The following is a 20,318-nucleotide window of genomic DNA, read 5'->3' as shown; positions in this document are numbered from 1 at the left end:
CTGTAATCGATTTTCAAAGACAACTATACAGAATTGAGTATTTTCCCTTGCTATATGGGGGGGGGGGGGGGGGTCAGGCAGGCAGGCAGGCAATGTTCAAATTATTAAAATGCAGAGGTAGGAGGTTAAGATTATAAAGCCTGTTGTCATCCTCCAGGTAAGTGACAGCCTCTTCTTTTCCATGATCAAAATTGCTTTGACCTCTGGCAACAGCACCACAGATCTTTAAAGCTTTAACTTCTGCTGTGCCACCTCTCTTATCTGTTATGCATTCTATCTCCATAGTCGCTATCTATTTCCTCTAAATATATTTGAAAATAATGGTGGTGGAGTTCATGTGATTCTATGAAATTGACTTGAGATAATGACTTCTGAATTTTATGCAAAACTAACGTCTTCACCATATGTATTTTGCCAGTACTAATGGTTGACGAGCTGCTCCCCTCTGTCCTCTGGATACAGCTTGAAATGCATGATCACTGTTATGCTTGCCTGTCATCTGTCAAATTGCCAACTTTTTTTTCCCCTCTGCACATCCACAAATTCAGTCTTATACAGAACACGAATCTACAAATCGATGCCTGTTGTTTGAATATTAAGTTTTTCTTGTCCTGTAATTTCTTTATAAGCCTCAAACACATTCATCACAGCATGCCAAAGTACTGCTGTCTGAGCTGCGTTTGAACAATAAGTGATTTAATCTGCTGCCAGGGAGAAGTACGATTTTGCCTTTTCTTTTACCAATATAATATTTAATTTCAAGGCACATGACGCTGGAGAGTTGCTTGATTCCAACAGCCAATGAACAAAGTCCCGTGTATCTGTTGGTCACAACTTTTCCCATGCCTTCCAACATGCAGCCTTTCATTAGTCTCCACAGCTGAAAATCTCGACAGTTAATGAAGCAATTTTGGAGCTTACCTCTAACCATTTCTGATCATTTCTGCACTTGATAGAAGATATTGTGTGGGGCAGAGAACTATTGACTAGGATTTATCTTGCTATTATTCATGCACTTATCTTGTAAAGTCACCAAGACTCTTAAAATTAAACTGCAACCTTCTTGTTAATTCAGTCCTTTGTTCGACAACAATATTTTATCTTCCAAGCTTCTTAAAGTATTTGGTATGAATTTTTTACTTCTGCATCAGCTGTCTACTCAGTACTATAATTCTCTTGGATCTTGCCATATCCTTTGTTCATTTTCTTCTCTCAGACCATACTGTACTTACTCTCAGTCAGATAATAATCAACGGCCACACACTAGGAGCCTCTGAGTTAGGTCATATGTTATATACCATGATTTTGCAGTACTCAAAACTCTGCCACATTGGACCCTTCAAATGATAATCCTTTCTTCTCATGAACCATCATTGAACAGATAAACAGCCACTGAAGTCAGCCAGACAAAAGCATTCTGTAGGTAGAAAATTGCCCATGGATTTAATGAAACCCACCATGAATCATCCTATTTTTTGTTTGATACGATGGTAGCATTTAAAGTCAGGAGGTTCCTGCACATTCCTTACAAAAAAAATAGAATTAATGGCTCAAATTAGTTTTTCATTGTTAACACTGTTTTGGGCTGTTATTAGCTTCCTTTACAAATTAAGAAAAATAAATTAATGCGTATTGATGTAGATGAGAAATGGATCAGTAGAATTAGAGAAACAAATATCCACAAATAATTCAGATTCTGAAAGAAAATTAAATGGGGGCAATTACACTCCATGACTTGAGCAGTTCAGCAGATTGCTTTGCACTTTTTTTAACAAAACCTATGAACTTTTTAATGTCGTTTTATAGGAAGTGAGCATAGCTGGCATGAGCAGCATTTATAGCCCAATCCTAATCCTTGTAATTGTGCCATCCTGCTAAAGATACTGTACATGTTTTCAAGAGAGAGTTAGATTTAGCTCTTTGGGCTAAGGGAATCAAGGGATGTGGGGAAAAAGCAGGAACGGGGTACTGATTTTGGATGATCATCCATTATCGGTGCTGGCTCGAAGGGCCGGATGGCCTACTCCTGTACCTATTTTCTATGTTTCTGTGTGTCAGGTATTCCGGGATTTTGAACCTGTGATGTCCAAGGAAATGACAAGTTAGGATGGTGTATGTCCTCAAGAGGAAACCGCAGGTGGTAGTGTTGCCTTGCATCTATTTTCCTTTCCTTCCAGGTAGTGGTCATTGATTTGGGAGGTGTTTTTGGAATGAAGTAGGCAGTTAATTGCAGTGCATTTTGTAAATGGTGCACATTGTGTCCACACAGTGGAAGTGGATGTGAAATTATTCGGGTGGTGTGTTAATTGAGTTGGCAGTCAAGTAGGTTGATATGTCCTGCACAAAGTGGGTTGCATCCATCCAGGCAAGTGAAAGTGCTCTATCACACTGCTGACCTTTGCCACTTACTCCTGCCTGACTCCCTCACTGACTGCAGCATACCTGGCAATGTATAGCAGTGCATGCAGCCAGCTCTACGTTATTTGCAACTTTAGACTTTATTGTGCTTGTGCTTGCAACAATAGTTTATTTCACATATTTACACAAATTCTATGATTTTAATAATTGTTCATTATTGAATGTGTTTCCTTTCAAGGCATTTAGCAAATGTGGATCATTAAAAAGTTGCAGTATTTCAAAAAAGAAGAGCAGGACAGGTGAGAAGCTCTTTTGTTTTGCAATTTTCAATGTAGAACTTGCTGTGAGATCATTTGAATTTAAACAAATATTTATGTTTATAACCCAGAACATCTAGATATCATGAATTTGTAATATATGATTTTGATAATACAATTTTGATAATTGGGCAAATAATATATTTGAGGAAACATAAAGTTATAGAATTTGTTTTATGCTTTTGCTTGAAATAGTTACTTAAAGTACCAATAATGTACTTTCCAAGTATTTGCTGTGATTTGATTTCAACATACAGTTCACTAATTATAAATGATCAATTAATTATAATTATATTTTTTTAAACACTATATTCAAGTTAAAGTCAGCTTAAAATGCATTCCATATTGCTTAAGGTCTATCTACTTAGATTCAAAATTAGTTGCTTCCAGTTTGGAAGCATGCTGTGCTTGTATACTCTTGTAAATTGCTGCTACTATAAGTACTGCAATTGCTTTTAACGCTGACAAGGTTTTAAAAGATTAAAATGGGTTATCCTGGGGTTTGTCAGAAAATATGCCAGTCTCTTCATTAACAAGCATTTGCCAATCGTTCAGCAATTTATATGTTAGTTATTTGTGGGCTATTCTAGTTGTGTGCTATACATACACCTAATGGCATTTATCTTGTACAATGAAATACAATTATTTTGTCTTTCTTTTTCGTGGACTGCACCTTCTTTGTGGCAGTTGAAACGGACTGGGTTATGCATTTCTCACACTGATCTTGATTATATCGTGCATGGATTGTATGCAGTGTGGAATCAATGATGATGCAGTTAATGAACAACTGTGCAGAAATCGGGTGACCCACAGTTGTGAATAATCGCTTTGAGCTGTCACTGATTTTTTTTTTTCTTTTACAGGTTCCCTTTTGTCAATGGGATATGGCTTTGTGGAATACACAAAACCAGAATATGCCAACAAAGCTCTAAAACTGCTACAGGTAATCACATTTTCATCGTATTTGTTGAATATTATTTCAAATATTTCCTTTACTTAATACTCCCCTCGTCATAGAGAGTGGACTTTAAAAAAATTCAGTGCCGTGGAAATTTATTCAGATTTTAAATTCTTTGTATGGTATAATTATTAATTTTTGCTGAAAGAATTGTAAATGTGAGATGGTATTTAAACAGATATGCAAGTGAGAATGACTAATGTTGTTAAAACCAAATAATCAATGTGTGCCAGACCCTGATAGTTTGGTATGGCATTTCATTTTTCTTCAATAGTGTAGTAGTGCGTGTTCACATTAGTAGATGTTTGGTCAAAACCTTTTATTTGCCTGAATTGAGGTTGCAGAAATTTGCATGAGTTCAGATTTCCTCAATGGATTGGATAGGAATAGTGTTTCGTAGTTATCAGTGATTTGTTTTAAATTATAATGTTCAAGCATTTTTGTCAAATAAGTTTAAAACTTATTCTGGATCTCTAGGTGTAGATTTGGTAATCTTTCTATAGGCACTTAAATAACGTTTAATAAAGTTTTTTTCATTGTGAATGTGAATTCAGCTGTTGGCTGAATGTAATTGTTGCAATGAACTTTCAGTACACAAGGGAGAACTTGCATTTATATTGTGCCTTTTCATGACCTCTGTCACAAACATCTTCTGAATCAAATCATAGCAAGCAAATGATCACCCTTCCTAAACCCATAGACACAACTGCTGATGTTGGAATCTAGAGCAAAGTAACAGGGTAGAAACAAAAAGCTGGAGTAACTCATCAGGACAGGCAGTATCTCTGGAGAACATGGATAGGCAACGTTTAGAATCGAGTTACTGTAATAAAAAACACTTTATCACACAAGTTATTTAAGTGTGTGTATAAACATTATCAAGTCTTCCATGCCCAGGGATCCGAGATGTCCTCTTGCTTTAGTAAATGTGGACTTTCCCCGTGCCGTTATAAATGGATCTCTCCCCCATGTCTCCTCTGACCCACAGTTCTGGTCTTGCTCCCCCCCCCCCCCCCCCCCGACAGAACAAGGATATAGTTACCCTAGTCCTTACCTTTCACCCTACCAGCCTCTGCATCCCCCTCATTTTCTCGCCTATTACCCTGTGTGCCCCACACTGGAATGCACACCAATTTTGCCCACCATCCGGCCGCTTTCCCCTTCTCTCTCCTTTCCCCCCCCCCCCCCCCCTCCCCAGTCCTTAACCTATATCCGCCTATCGCCTGTCTAGCTTTGTCCTGGCCCCATCTCTCTTCCAGTTTTTTCCCCCCTACTACAATCAGTCTGAATTAAAGTTCCAATCTGTAATGTCGCTTATCCATGTTCTCCAGCAGTGCTGCCTGACCCACTAAGTTACTACAGCATTTTGTTTTCTTACCCGAAACCCATACTTAGTGCGGTGCGCAGCCTGGACTTCAACAGTGTGGTGTCAGGGAAGCATGACTTCTGGTGGTATTGTAAAGAATTCCTACCCCTCAAATGACGCACATACTGTCAAAGTCCTTCCAACTTTAACTTTTTTTCAAATGTTGGAAACATTCACAGGTACATTAATTGCAACATTAAAAGGTTTTATATATTTAAAGTTTTTCAAGTAGCTGAAATTAACATCACTCAGTCCTAAAAAGAATTGCCCCATCGCTAATGCAGGGGAATTTAGCATGATGGAGTTTCATCACTGGACTCCACATGGAATGTAGCAACGGAATGAACTGACAGATTGAGTATTTATGCTAAAATAATAATTGCACATGATTGCCGTACCTGGCTTTATCTTCTGCTGACTGTCATTCATTTAATTGGATATGAATTTCTTTTGCTGGGGCTGGGAAAAGGCTGGTGTAGTCATGCATAGCTGCTGGTGCTTGAGTTATAATGTCGAACTTTATAGATGTTTCATTCATAAAAATGAGCACATCCTCAGTAAGATTATATTCAAACTTCAAGCCCTTAAACGTGATTTACTTTGAAAGTTGCCTTATCGCCATGTACATATAATATAATAAATTAGCTTCTCATCTTATGCACACTGACTCTGAAATAAATAATGCAAACAAGGTAGCCAGTTTTTATTGCAGAAAACATAGAGTACCGAGGAGACTTGTATGTTTATACTCATTAGTACTGGAATGTTAGCATGAGGTAAACTAAACCATGACAGGTAATTTCTGAATTGTATTTTAAATTTGACAATATTTCACTGTCTCCCAGTATTGGTTCTTAAAATTTCAGTGCAAGTTTTCACCATAGCTCTCGGGTATTTAAAAATATTTCAACTTCTCTAAATTTCATTTGAATATTTATGGCATTTACCTTTTTGTTCTTGAACCATAGCATATTATGTTGGATGATCACCAACTGGAGTTGAAGCTATCGGACAGAGTTACGAAGTATGTATTTTTATTTTATGTTTATTCTGTTTTTACTGGATCCTTGAATATATTTTGCTGTCATTCAAGAGGAAGGGTTTATACAAAATATACTTTATATCATTCAGTGTTGATCAGTAATTATGAAACAGAATGGAAAGAGTAGGTGAAATGGACTGATATTTTGTCTTTGCTTGGAGTGGGTTTCAAAAGTAAGCGTGAATGGTGAATGTTATGCTCTGGGACTATGCAATCTGCAGTGAGAACAATATATTACATTTGGTAAGCAAATAATGTTTTACAAAATATTTGCAAACCTTTAAAATAACTATTTAAAAAAATTATTGTATCAGAATCTAATTTTCACACACAGTAGCACAGATACTCCTGTAGTGCAAAGACGGACAATGCTGGTTTTGCTCTTGACATTACATATTTTGCTTAATTGATGGTACAGAAAAGCTCTGATAATCCTGCGTCCATGGTAGATTTTTCAGATTCTTGGATGTTATTCCTATAATACACTTTCACTTCAGTTTTTTGAATATATTATACAGAGGAATAATATTTTTTCAGGGAATCAGTTCAAAAGGAGCAGGAAAGCTTGGGTATTGACATGGATAGAGAATTGGTTGGCAGACAGGAAGCAAAGAGTAGGAATAAACGGGTCCTTTTCAGAATGGCAGGCAGCGGTGAGTGGAATGCCGCAAGACTGCTGGGGCCGCAACTATTTACAATATATATTGATGATTTGGATGATGGAATTAGAAGTAACCCGCAAGTTTGCAGATGACACAAAGCTGGGTGGCAGTGTGAACTGCGAAGAGGATGTTAGGAGGTTGCAGGGTGACTTGGACAGGTTGAGTGAGTGGGCAGATGCATGGCAAGTGCAGTATAATGCAGATAAATGTGAGGTTATCCACTTTGGTGGCAAAAACAAGGAGGCAGATTATTATCTCAATGGAGTTAGGTTAGGTAACGAGACCTGGGTGTCCTTGTACACCAATCACTGAAAGTAAGCGTGCAGGTACAGCAGGCAGTGAAGAAAGTTAATGGCATGTTGGCCTTCACAACGAGAAGATTTGAGTATAAGAGTAAAGAGGTCCATCTGCAGTTGTATAGGGCCCTGGTGAGACCACATCTGGAATATTGTGTGCAGTTTTGGTCTCCTAATTTGAGGAAGGACACCCTTGTTAGTGAGGCATTGCGTAGGTTCACAAGATTAATCCCCGGGATGGCAGGACTGTCATATGAGGAAAGATTGGAAAGACTGGGTTTGTATTCACTGGAGTTTAGAAGGATGAGAGGGGATCTTATAGAGACATATAAAATTGTAAAGGGACTGGACAAGTTAGATGCAGGAAAAATGTTCCCAATGTTGGGGGAGTCCAGAACCAGGGGCCACAGTCTAAGAATAAAGGGGAGGCCATTTGAAACTGAAGTGAGAAGATGCATTTTCATCCAGAGAGTTGTGAATTTGTGGAATTCTCTGCCACAGAAGGCAGTGGAGGCCAATCCACTGGATGAATTTAAAAGAGAGTTAGATAGAGCTCTAAGGGCTAGTGAAATCAAGAGATATGGGGAGAAGGCAGGCACAGGTTACTGATTGTGGACAATCAGCCTTGATCACAATGAATGGGGGTGCTGGCTCGAAGGGCCAGATGGCCTCCTCCTGCACCTATTTTCTATGAAATATATCAGCACTCTGGCGGCCAGCCTGTCTACCTTTCTGAACCCTAGCGTTTGGGTTCCAATCCAAACTCCAGCTGCACACACAGCCCAAAGACCTGACCCGGGCCCCAGCCATGCTCTGGGTTCCCAGATCTCGCTACACGGCTCACATTCCAGACTATTGACTGTGTCAGATGCTGGCCCATCAGGATTTCTGAATGATAGGCGTTTTACTACACTATCAAGTATTTGTCAATTGGTCTTTGTTTCAACTGCTGTATTTTTTAATGCATTAAGCTTTCCTGCCATTTAGCTTTTTTGCATACTTATAACAGTCTGATTATCCTCCGAATATCTTGGAATGTAAATGAATTTTACCTGTTTTAAAGAAATCAGCAACACATCAATCTAATCTTGAGGATAGGGTATGGGGTCCTGACTTGTTGGGCTTGTACAATCATAGAAGGAGAATATTTGTGGATCCTTTTGACTGTTTGTTGATCATTAGTGCAATTGGGGGATTGACTAATTAATACGAAGAACAGATTTGACATTCAATCATTTTTACCACTGTCAAAAAAAACCCCCAGCTCATAAACAAAGTTTATAATAAAAATTTGATGGAAGATCTATCCATTTGAAGAAGACTAACTTGACGTTCTATTCATAAACAAATACATTGTGTATATGTAATAGATTGATCTGCATTGGTCCCTTGTTGGTGCCATGAAAACATTCAAAGCCATGTTAAAAAGACATCAAACTGAAGGCAGTAGAGATGAGATGAGAAAGCGAACTTTTTTTTCAGTGGTAAATAAATCTTGTTTTATTTAACAATGAATGTTAAAATATTTAGGCAACCTCTTTGAAGATTAGATTTAAGATGCGTCTTAATGCATAACTCTGCCATTGCTTCATCAATAACATTTCAATAAAGAAATCAACAGGGAAATATTACTTATCCTTGTCAAGTCTATATCATAAAGTTACACATTTGAGGCTTGCATTATCTTTTCCATGATTAATGCTTGTCACGGTACCAAATCCTGTTGACACCCTCGCTTTATCACTTACTTTGGTTTACTTGTATTTCATGAAGCTGTTTTAATGTTGTAGTTCCAGTTAAGTTTTTAAAAAACTCTGATATTGACAAAACAAATGTACGGGCAAGTTTGAATGAAAAAAGCGGTAGCCATGTTTTCATTCAAATCTTATGCTTTTTATCAAATAATGTAATCGCCAATGCCATCTTTCCATGTGTTGAATATTGAGTGTTACTATTCTTTGATTCTTGTTATTTTGTTTATATGGACTATCCAGATTTTTAGCAGTGTTTGAAACTAAGGTCTTTTTACATTCAGGTCTGTGCACCCAGCAAGAAAGCTCCAAAAAGCAAAGGATCAGAAGGCCTCCAAAATTTTGATTCGAAATATTCCTTTCCAGGCCAAAGTAAAAGAAATACGGGAACTTTTCAGGTAAGAAATTGTTTTGTGTTGCTGATCATCAAGCTGAAAGTGATTTGCACAGGAAAGTTTAGGAACATGACGTTCCGTTTTGAATATTTTTCAAAGTTTACAATGTACATAAAATTGGTTTGGTTACACGCAAAGTATTGTACGCAATTCTGGTTGCCACTAAAGAAAAATGTGATTTAGCTAGAGAGGGTGCAGAAAAAAAATCACAGATGTTGCCTATATTGGAGGTCTTGAGGAATCAAGCAAGAGAGATTGGTTAGACTGGGTTTGTTTTCCTTGGAGGCTGAGAAATGATATGACCGAATATAAAATAATAAAAGGCTGAGATGGAGGAGGTAGTCCGAGAAGAAGTCTGAAGAAGGTTCCCGACCTGAAACAACACCAGTCCATTCCCTCCACAGATGCTGCCTGACCCATTGAGTTCTTCAGGCATTTTGTGTTTTGCTTATCCTTCCTATTTCCACATGACCTAAAAGTGCACACAATACTATAGTATCTTGTGTATCTGCAACATAACATCCCAACTTCTATACTCAATATGCTTACTTGTTCTTTCGTACGTCAACTGCAACAATCAAAAGTGGCAATTGGTCCTTCAGAGTACCGTAGTTGACGCTTTACTGCAAATTTTGCCAGTTCCGTAGAACTGCCCAGGGTGGATGACAAGGATGTAAAGCAGCTCCCACCCCAATATGCTTACTGATAAAGGCCAGCATGCCAAAAGCCACCGTCACTACTCTGCCCACCTTTGATAACATTTTCAGGGAACTATATACTTGTATCCTTCGGTTCTTCTGTTCTCCTCGGGGCTTTGCTATTCACTGTGAAAGTTCCACTTGGGTTTGAGTTCCCAAAATGCAATCCTTGTATTTATTTGCATGAAACTCCATTTCTTTCACATTCTCACCTAAATCATTGAAATAGGTTAACATAGTTAGATGTCACAGTCGGCATGGTTGAAGTGGTCCATAAGAGCCACTTTCTGTGATTTTATGAAAGACCGGAAGCTGCTGGTCCACATAGGCAGCTGCTTTGTGGACCTGTTGTGAGACAGCATGAGTGAAAAATAAGCCAACAATTCTTAAAGCTAATTTTCCCAATATCTTTATTCCGATTGGGGCGATGTCAAGTCAAGTCAAGTCAATTTATTTGTATAGCACATTTAAAAACAACCCACGTTGACCAAAGTGCTGCACATCTGACTAGGAAAAAAAAGAAACATACAGTGGCAGGCAGCCAAACACAGCGGCGTGGCCATCTTGAACAAAATGTTCATTCAATCACCCACAGTCCAACAACAAAAGCATTAAATAAGCATCAAAATTACACCCCCAAAAAACCCCCAAAAACACAGTCCAACAATAAAAGCACTAAACAGGCACCCAAACTACCCAACCCCAAAAACCCCCCAAAACACAGTCCAACAATAAAAGCATTAAATAGGCATTCAAATCACACAACCCCAAAACCCCCAAAACCACAGTCCAACAATAAAAGCGCTAAACAGGCATTCAAATTACACAACCCCAAAAAACCCCCAAAAACACAGTCCAACAATAAAAGCATCAAACAGGCACTCAAACCACCCAACCCCAAAAACACACAAAAAAAAAAGAAACATCCATCAAAGAAACATCCATCACAGTGAGTCTCCTCCAGTCCTCTCCTGTGATGGAAGGCCACAATGTCTTTCCCTTCTCCCGCTGTCCTCGCCCGCAGTCAGGTTGTTGTGGTTGCAGGCCGCACCGGACGGTCCACAGCGGCCCGAGCCCAAGGCGCGTCGCGTCGCAGCCGCTCCCGCAGCCTCCGAAGACGGCCGGCTCCGCCGATGATAAGTCCGATCCGGGGCGGGCGAACACGCTGCTGCCGCTGTTGCTGCACGTCGGGGCGGTCGTGGCTCCCGACATTGAAGTCCCCGCCCAGCAGAGAAATATCCCGCGGCATATCTTAGGCCGCGCCGGACGGTGAAATGTCCGCGACCCAAGCCCCGCGATTCGGGGCGGGCGAACCCGCTGCCGCTGCCGGAGCTCCCGATGTCGGCATCCACGCGGCCCGAGCCTAAGGCGAGTTGCAGCCGCTCCCGCAGCCTCCGAAGACGGCCGGCTCCGGTGGTGGTAAGTCCGATCCGCGGGCTCTGCGAACCAGAGCCCTGGAGGCCGCCAGCTCCAGGAGTTGGGCCGATGGTAGGCCGCAGCAGGAACGGAGACAACACCCAGAAAACAAAGGTCGGGTCTCCGTTCGGAAGGAACACATATTTACAATGTTACAGTTTCCCCCTCCCCCCCACATACACACATAGTACACAAACACAAAAACACCACATCACAACTACAATTAAGACCAAAAAAAACCAACAAAAACACAAAAACAAATGGACTGCAGGTGAGCCGCAGCTGCTAGGGCAGTGCCGCCATTTTGTGACAAATGGAAAGCATTTTGTGCCAAACATCGCACCCGATTAGCCCACCACATGGTGAAATCCACTTTTAGGCATGTTACTTTATCCTGCCAGGGACTGAAGAACATTAGGTTGAAAATATCAGACGTACAGAAATAGGAAGTTTTTGGACGGAAATATTCAGCGTTTTCTCCAATATACTGAAAATCCCATTAGAGCCAGACTCAAAACTGATAATACTGGGAATATCAGAAGCATGTAGTACATTCACTGTTTTTCAGCAACGCTTTGTCGGCTATGGACTAATATTAGCAAAAAAACTCATACTTAAATTCTGGAAAAGTGTTGAAGTTCCTCCAGTGAAGTTGTGGATTACAGAAATGACGGACATATTACATTTAGAGAGAATTAGGTATATCTCGAATGACAAAATGTAGCAATTTTTAAAAATATGGTCATCTTTTATTGATTTTCTCGAACAATACAATATTTGAACACAATTCAAAATCACTCGTAGGGCTGGATGAGCGGACACATGGGTGGGTTGTCGGGTATATCTCCCCTTTTTTCTTTCTCTTTTCCTTCTTTCTCTCTTTTTAATTAAATGCTCTTTTTGAAAAGTGTTAAAATTGAAGCTGTTCATTACACTACAAAATTGTCTTTTTTTTAAACACAAATGCTTCCAATAAAACATAAATAATAAATAAATAATAAATAAAAATGCTTTCCATGAATAAAATATCAGACTTGTGTTTAATCACCAGAGGGCACAATAACACTACAAATTAAATTCAATCAATATCTGTTTGCTATGTTTATTGCATTGTGGATCAGAAAACTTAAGTTTTGTACAAAGAATTAAATAAATGTTAACCATAAGTGTTTAATGCATGGAAGGCCATAATTACCATTTTGTTTCATATTTTCACAATAGTTAATAATTAGCTTAGGTTTCAGTTGTTTCAAAATGGATTAAGAATTGGAGAATCTGAAACAAATAGAGATTTAACAAACAGAGAAGGCTCTCATTTATAGCGTTCCCAGTTTCAGGCAAGAAAGAATGAAAAAGTTATGGGCTAGAAATAACATTGCAGAGCACAATATTATTATGTTCTGCATTGCAATTTTGGAATAGGAAATCTAATCCCAGAATTGATTGGCACTTCTGCATATGGTTTATAAATGGTATCATCCTCCACATGTATGATGTGTGAATGGAGGGGGGCCTTCGGGACGCCAGTGGCATGTGATTTATAACGTTTCTGCAATACTCCAGCATGAATAAGCATTTCAGAAAAAATGAGGGCTTCAGATACAGGGGTAGCGGTTTGCTGGAGGATGAAGGTCAACTATGATGCTCAAACTTTAAGAATTAGAATAACCTAGATTTTATAATCCTCTTCATCTCTCCAAGTTCTTTTGTCTATTATTTTAATAGCAACTTTAGTCTAGATTTAAGGAACCCAAGCCATTGTAAGGGGTCTGTCATTGAAGCACATCCTTGGATTTTAAAGGATGTTCCATGAAGTTCATCCAATTGATCATGGTACGCTGCTGTTCCTTTGGAGATTCAGATGACGGCACGGTAGCGCAGCGGTAGAGTTGCTGCTTTACAGCGAATGCAGCGTCGGAGACTCAGGTTCGATCCTGACTACGGGTGCTGCACTGTAAGGAGTTTGTACATTCTCCCCGTGACCTGCGTGGGTTTTCTCCGAGATCTTCGGTTTCCTCCCACACTCCAAAGACGTACAGGTATGTAGGTTAATTGGCTGGGTAAATGTAAAAATTCTCCCTAGTGGGTGTAGGATAGTGTTAATGTACGGGGATCGCTGGGCGGCACGGACTTGGTGGGCCGAAAAGGCCTGTTTCCGGCTGTATATATATGATATGATATATGATATGATGATATGATATGACGGCCTCCTTGATTAGATACTGTGATCCAGGTTTTAAAACTGAACTTCAACATGAACCAGATTTCAAACTTCTCTCTGTCTCTCTGCTGATTTAGTTTGTATGTAACATTTAAATATATAGTCGTTAAAGGGAAGGAAAATCATGACAAATAAGCATTGTCTGAAAATGAAGTCTGCTCGACATCCTCAGTCCCTGATTTTATTTGAATAAAGCTAAGTGAAGTCGAGTTGAGTTTGCACAAGGACAGTGAGGTACACGTAGAATTAACATCTTGCTTGCAGCAACATTACAGGCATACAGACACCACTCAAAAACATAAATTATACGTAAATTCTCAAGACATTGAAAAGAAAAAGATTGCAAAAAAACAAGTCATTAGTTCAAAACAATTTGAATAAGGTCCACGGCAAGGCAAAATGTGGTCCATTGTGTTCCTTTGCTAAGTTAGGATTAGGACTGCAGGTCATTTTGAGAACCTAATAGTTATAGGAAAGTTGCTATACTGAACCTGGTGATGTCGGATTTTTGGACCCGTTGCCCCAGGATAGGAGCTGGACTTAGTACGTGGTCGGAATTGGGAAACAGAGCAGTAATAACATAAAACTGAGATTAGTATAAATTATTTTTCTGTATGATGTAATTTGTTTTCTTTTATGATGAAATAATATGACATTGCTTCACAATTGTACGGTTTCCACTTCATCACGGAGAGTGCCATTGCTAAACTTTGGTCATGGCTATCATTTCACATGGTTGAGTTGATGCATAAAATTGCTATATGGTTATTTATCTTTTCCAATATTCTTTCTACCTCAGTCATATCCTGGCCCCCCATTTAAAAAAAACTAAGCTTTGAAGTACTATTGTTAAGCAGATGATCTATGGCAATACAGGACCACCACCGATTTTCTGGCACCCTTGATTCCAGAGCCTTTCTGGATTATCCATTTTGCCAGGTCAACAGAGGTCTCTGTCTCTGAGGAGTCGAACGGTACTGGAACAGTTCACCTAGGCCGCCGAGGGATTAATTTACCGGCTTGCAGTCAGCTTCGGAGGTCGACTATGAGAACGGATTTGCCAGCTCAGGCCAGGTCGGAGTCCCAGACCCCCGGTTGTAGGGAGAAAATTCGACTCGCCAATCGATGAAGAAGTGCCGATGAGGCGAAATCGACCGCCTCACCCGGCCTAGGTGCCACATTTGTAACTGAAAATTCATCAACGCTTTTACAAAAAAATTGGAGCACAGTCAAAAGTCAATAATATTTAATTGTCATTTACATCAACAACAGAACATGAATTTTCGACTTGCAGCAGCATTACAGGCCTGCAACAAAACACACATGGATAATGTTTAATACTGATGCAAAAATAGTCTTAACTACTTATGCAACCAAAGACAGTCCCTAGTTCATAGTTGTGTGGTGTTCAGGAGCCTGATTGCTATTGGGAAGAAGCAATTCTTGAGCCAGGCTGTCATGATTTTCAGACTCCTATAACACCTTCTAGATGGTAGGAGTGAAGTTAGAGCGTGGCCATGATGGAGTGGGTCTTTGATGATATTGACTGCTGTTTTCAAAAGAAAAGTCCCTCTTTAATTTTCTTCAGGATAATGCCACTGGTGATGGTTTGGGAGCCTTTTCACTGGTTCTTGCACACATCTGTGGATATCCAGCAGTCAGGTAGTGATAGAATCAGAGGTGAACCTGCCTTAGCTGACGATATGTGCAGTTTCCAGAAAGAGTAAATATTTTATCACTCAGACGCTGGCTGTTTTCCTCCTCCGTGCCTGAAACACTTTGCTTCTTGTGAAATTCCTGTGGATGGCGATAATTCATTACTACCTGGCCATATGTTTTGCGATTGCTGGCTTCTGTTGATACGTTTCACAACTGTAGATCTGAAAACTGAGCAAATTATTACACGAATGCAACTGACAATATTTTATGACTTAAGCGAATATCACACTAATGATACTAGCAAATCAAAGAGCAGGCTGGAGGTAATAATTGCAAATAGAACAAATGTTTATGTAACACCATGATTGAAGAAACTAATTCAAGAAAAGAGACACAGAATGTATAATGTATTATACTACAAGTGTAAAAGTAGAGACATTTTTTAATTCTAATTTATGGGGGGGGCTGTCGGACTGTAACTGGAATACCGTATACAGTTTTGGCCTCTGCATTTAAGGAATGGTTTACTATCAATGGAGGCAATGCAGATAAGGTTCAGTTGAGAAGTTCCTTGGATGAAAGGGATGATCTGAAGAAAGGTTGAACTGATTGGGTCAAAATTCTCACTGAAGCACGACTGCTGATCCTAATAAAATACAACGGGAGGGAAATTGATGATGGATATTGAGTGATGTTTCCCCTGTGAATCTTGAATTAGGCAGTAGAATTTTAGAATAAGGGTCATCCTTAGATAGACCTTAAGAGATGGGGAGGAATTCCTTCGCAGAAGGCTGCAATTCTTTACCCCAGTGAGTTACGAGAGCAGTCATTGAATCGGTAGAGAAGATAGACATTTTGAAATACAAGAGAGTTGAGGGTTGTTGGTAGGTGGAGTTGATGCCAATATTGGATTAATCATGACTTTATTTAATGGAGGGCCAGATTCAAGGAGCTGATTAACCTACTCTGGCTCCTATTATGTTTTGCTTTTCATTTTTCTCTTCCCTTTTATTTCCTCACCATTGGTCAGCTTGACTATTTGGTGGGTGGTGCAGCGTCCACGCCGAAATCCGGCTTGTTCAGCGGGTAGTTGAGGGTCAACGATTGGATGGAGCCGGGCCAGGAGAAGCCGTTCGAGGAGCTTGTACGGGACACAGAGGAGTGAGATGGGCCGATAGTTCCTTGGGTCGCCCGCAGGCTTGTTTGGTTTTGGTAGCGCAATGACGGTGACTTTCCGCCAGATCTTCGGAATGGACTGACCAATGAGGCAAGAGGAGTAAAACTCACGGAGGCAGGCCAGGCATTTTGGACCGCAGTGTTTCAGGAATTCTGGGGGGATGTTATCAAGACCCTGAGCTTTTCCACATTTCAGTTGAGAGATGACAGAAGAATGTTTTGCAGAGGAAAAGGGTGCTGACAGGTGCCCATCAGCGCCTGGAGCTTTCCAAAGATTGGGCCGACTGCGACGCCTAAGAAACGGAGTTCCCCAAGGCTCGGTACTGGCCCCCATGCTCTTCAATCTGTATATCAGCGATCTGCCGCACACAACCTCGCGCCAGTATGGATATGCAGATGACTTGGCCCTACTGCACTCGGGCAAGAGCTGGTCAAATGTTGAGGATGTGCTCTCGGCGGATTATGGAACTTATTGCGGGCTACCTTAAGACCTGGAGACTAAAACTGAGTATGGCAAAAACCACCACAACGGCCTTTCACCTGAACAACAAGGAAGCTCAACACCAGCTACCCGTCACCCTCAATGGGTCACCCCTACCCTACAACCTATTTTCTACATACCTCGGGGTGAAACTAGATCGGCAGCTGACCTACAAGCAACACCTTGAAGCTCTCCATGCTAAAGTCTTGGCACGGAACAACCTCCTGTGTTGCTTGGCCGGATCGTCATGGGGCGCCAGGACATCTACTCTTCGAACCAGTGCTCTTGCACTCGTGTACAGCACCGCTGAGTACGCCGCCCCAGCATGGTGCCGCAGCGCTCATACTAGCAAGCTAGACGCCACCCTCAACGACACCATGCGGATCATCACTGGCTGCCTAAGCCCTACTCCGACGGATCTCCTGCCGGTGCTCGCCGGTATCGTACCCGCCAAGCTTCGCAGAGAGTTCTTCACTCATAGGCTGGTGTGCAAGGCCCCATCAGACGCCAAACATCCTTTGCACCACCTCGCCCAGGATTCACAGCAACTGGGACCTCAACGCCTGTCATCTCGTCGCCCGTTCTCCCGTCATGCAGTGACCCTCTGTGGCTCCGGTTTCAACATACTAGGAGCATGGAGAACCAGCTGGGAACACACATCGCCACCTCCTCAATTCATTGTCGCACCGAACACCACAGCCCCACCCGGCTCGGACATGCCCCGCAAAGAGTGGGTCGCCCTGAACCGGCTCCGCACAGGGGTCGGTCGGTTCAACACCAACATGCATCGTTGGGGGTTGCGTCCATCAGCAGCCTGCGTGTGTGGAGCAGACCAGCCAACAGCGCAGCACGGCATTTTTGACTACACTGTCCTCCGTCCCCCTGGTGGAGGTGTAGACCTCACGGCCCTTGACAACAGCACATTGCACTGGCTACAGCGCCTGGAGGGCGTTACATAATTTCTGCTGCCTCAAATGCAAGAAGTTGTTCTCACCATGAATAAATATACCTTGGAATCAAATTGTCTGAACAACGTGATGACTACTGTTTCTTATTGCCAAAATAAATAGAATATTCTCATCCAAAAGTGCACCAAATTGATTGGTTTTTCACATGTGTATTTCTGTTTCAATGTGGTGATCCTAAAACTATATTCAGGCCTTTAAAATAACAAAACGAGAAAATAAACTAAAATGAACAAATTAAGCAAATTTGTATAATTCATATTTACAATATGCACTTTACTTGGTGCATTTGTTCCTTGCTTAATTATACAATAAACTAAACTAAAAGTTGCCATGTAACAGATTTTTATATCTTTGGGATGTGGGAGAAAAACAGCACCTGGGGTAACCCACACAGTCACCGAGTGTGCAGATTTCACACAGAGGAGCTGAGGTCAGGATCAAGCCCAGGTTTCTGGAGCTCTAACTGCTGTAGCACCCTCCCCCCTGCACGTGTGTCGTGAGTGTATTAATAAAACTACTGGGCAGCACAGAGGTAGAGTCACTGCCTTCTGACAGGAGAGACATGGGTATGATCCTGACTGCGGGTGCTGTCTATATGGAGTTTGTATATTCCTCCTGTGACTGCATGGGTTTTCTCCAGGTGTACGGATTTCCTCCCACATTCCAAAGATGTGCAAGTTTGTAGGTTAATTGGCTTCTGTAAATTATCCTTAATGTGTATGATAGAACTAATGTAGAGGTGATTGCTGGCTGTTGGGTGCAGACTCGGTGAGCTGAAGAGCCTGTTTCCACATTGTATCTCTAAACTAAACAATGTCTCATAATTTTATGTAGGAAAATAACTGCAGATGCTGGTACAAATCGAAGGTATCACAAAATGCTGGAGGAACTCAGCAGGTCAGGCAGCATCTCTGGAGAGAAGGAATGTGTGATATTTCGGGTCGAGACCCTTCACAGTCTGAAGAAGGGTCTCGACCCGAAACGTCACACATTCATTCTCTCCAGAGATGCTGCCTGACCTGCTGAGTTACTCAGAATTTTGTGATACCTTCTCATAATTTTATAACCTTTACACAATTCTATTATGTCTTGGTACTGTATCTCGAAGCTCAGCTAAACTACTGATTTCAAAATAAACTATATCAAGATTATCTTCCAGTCCATCAACATTTGTGCTTGCATTTGCAACGATAGTCTTCCCCATTAAAGTAATATGCAATAGTGACGAGGATTCTTTTTAAAAATAGGCATGTGGTGTATCAATATCATCGGGCTTGTACCTGGCCATGACAATGACCAGAACATGCTTACAAGTAATTACTCTAACATGCACTTTGAACTAGACAATGATATTTTACCTAGTCACACAAACTTCAGAAAATTCTTTAAACATCACTTGCTTAATGTTGTGATTTTATTATGATTTTGTTTAAAATAAATTCTGGTAACTTTCTTAAAAAGTGTGAAATAAAATTATTAATATCTTTTAGCCCAATTAATTTAAAACATTTGTCTGCAATGCAGGCATATTTCAGTACCTACTAAGAAATTTGAAAATGTGGATACGTAAGTAGATACATATTTGAATAACATTAGACAATTAGTCAGAGCTATTCCGGAGAATTAGGTTTAGTGAAAAGTAAACAGTTGGACATTGTAAACTCAACTCGTTGTTTTAAGGTGCTATATTTGCAAGGAGAAATTGTCCTAGTTTTGCAATCCTCCTTCGGTGTTGCGACATCAGTGAATGTTTTTGTCAATTGTTATAAATATTGGTGTTCTTCGTAAATCTTTTTAGCTTTTTGTTGTAACTATGCTGAATTATTACAATAGATCACAATATTAACTGTGTTACATTGTTAATCAGGAATTGATATTTAAGGAAGGAGCCATGGAGCATGTGCAAGAGAGGCAGGGAGCTTTGACTGTCAGGGCCATCTGTGTCAAAGCATTTGAATAAAGCAGCTAGTAACTGTAATCTAGATATCTAAGTGATTTCAAAACTAAGCATGCACTTCACAATTACCTTTTAAGTGTTCACCTCTGCACATCTATTTGTCAGGGCAGAGACCAAAAACATCTTGGTTATATGATGTGGACATTTCCAAAATTTTGACCCAGACATTATAAAGGTCCATTGATATCTTCTTGATGCAGTGTGTTGAGTGGCGTGGAGTTATTTCTGTATCATTTAGGGTGTGCTGACGAAGAATCCTTGTTGCCATGCATTTTTTGGATAGACTACACTACAGGGATTACGAGAGGATTTGTGTACAGGAGCAAAGAGGCACATTCTGCAGTTGTATAGGGCCCTGGTGAGACCACATCTGGAGTATTGTGTGCAGTTTTGGTCTCCTATTTTGAGGAAGGACGTCCTTGCTATTGAAGCAGTTCAGCGTCGGTTCACGAGGTTAACCCCTGGGATGGAGGGACTGTCATATGAGGAAAGATTGGAAAGACTGGGCTTGTATTCACTGGAGTTTGGAAGGATGAGAGGGGATCTTATAGAGACTTAAAAAATTATAAAAGGACTGAACAAACTAGCTGCAGGAAA

The 20,318-nt window shown here is 40.6% G+C and overlaps 1 protein-coding gene across 2 annotated transcripts in view; it reads left to right on the top strand.

Moving 5' to 3' along the window:
* Nucleotides 1–20,318, top strand: part of rbm19 (RNA binding motif protein 19) — a 217,189-nt gene that overhangs the window by 59,156 nt on the left and 137,715 nt on the right. For both annotated transcript variants that reach the window (XM_078421227.1, XM_078421226.1), the window contains exons 18-21: nucleotides 2,597–2,657; nucleotides 3,539–3,618; nucleotides 5,968–6,023; nucleotides 9,035–9,148. In XM_078421227.1, the coding sequence (XP_078277353.1) occupies nucleotides 2,597–2,657; nucleotides 3,539–3,618; nucleotides 5,968–6,023; nucleotides 9,035–9,148 (311 nt within the window). The remainder of the gene's footprint in view (nucleotides 1–2,596; nucleotides 2,658–3,538; nucleotides 3,619–5,967; nucleotides 6,024–9,034; nucleotides 9,149–20,318) is intronic.

This window comes from Rhinoraja longicauda, chromosome 25 (genome assembly GCF_053455715.1).
Source record: "Rhinoraja longicauda isolate Sanriku21f chromosome 25, sRhiLon1.1, whole genome shotgun sequence".
Classification (NCBI taxonomy): Eukaryota; Metazoa; Chordata; class Chondrichthyes; order Rajiformes; family Arhynchobatidae; genus Rhinoraja; species Rhinoraja longicauda.
This window is presented reverse-complemented; position numbering and strand designations above follow the sequence as displayed.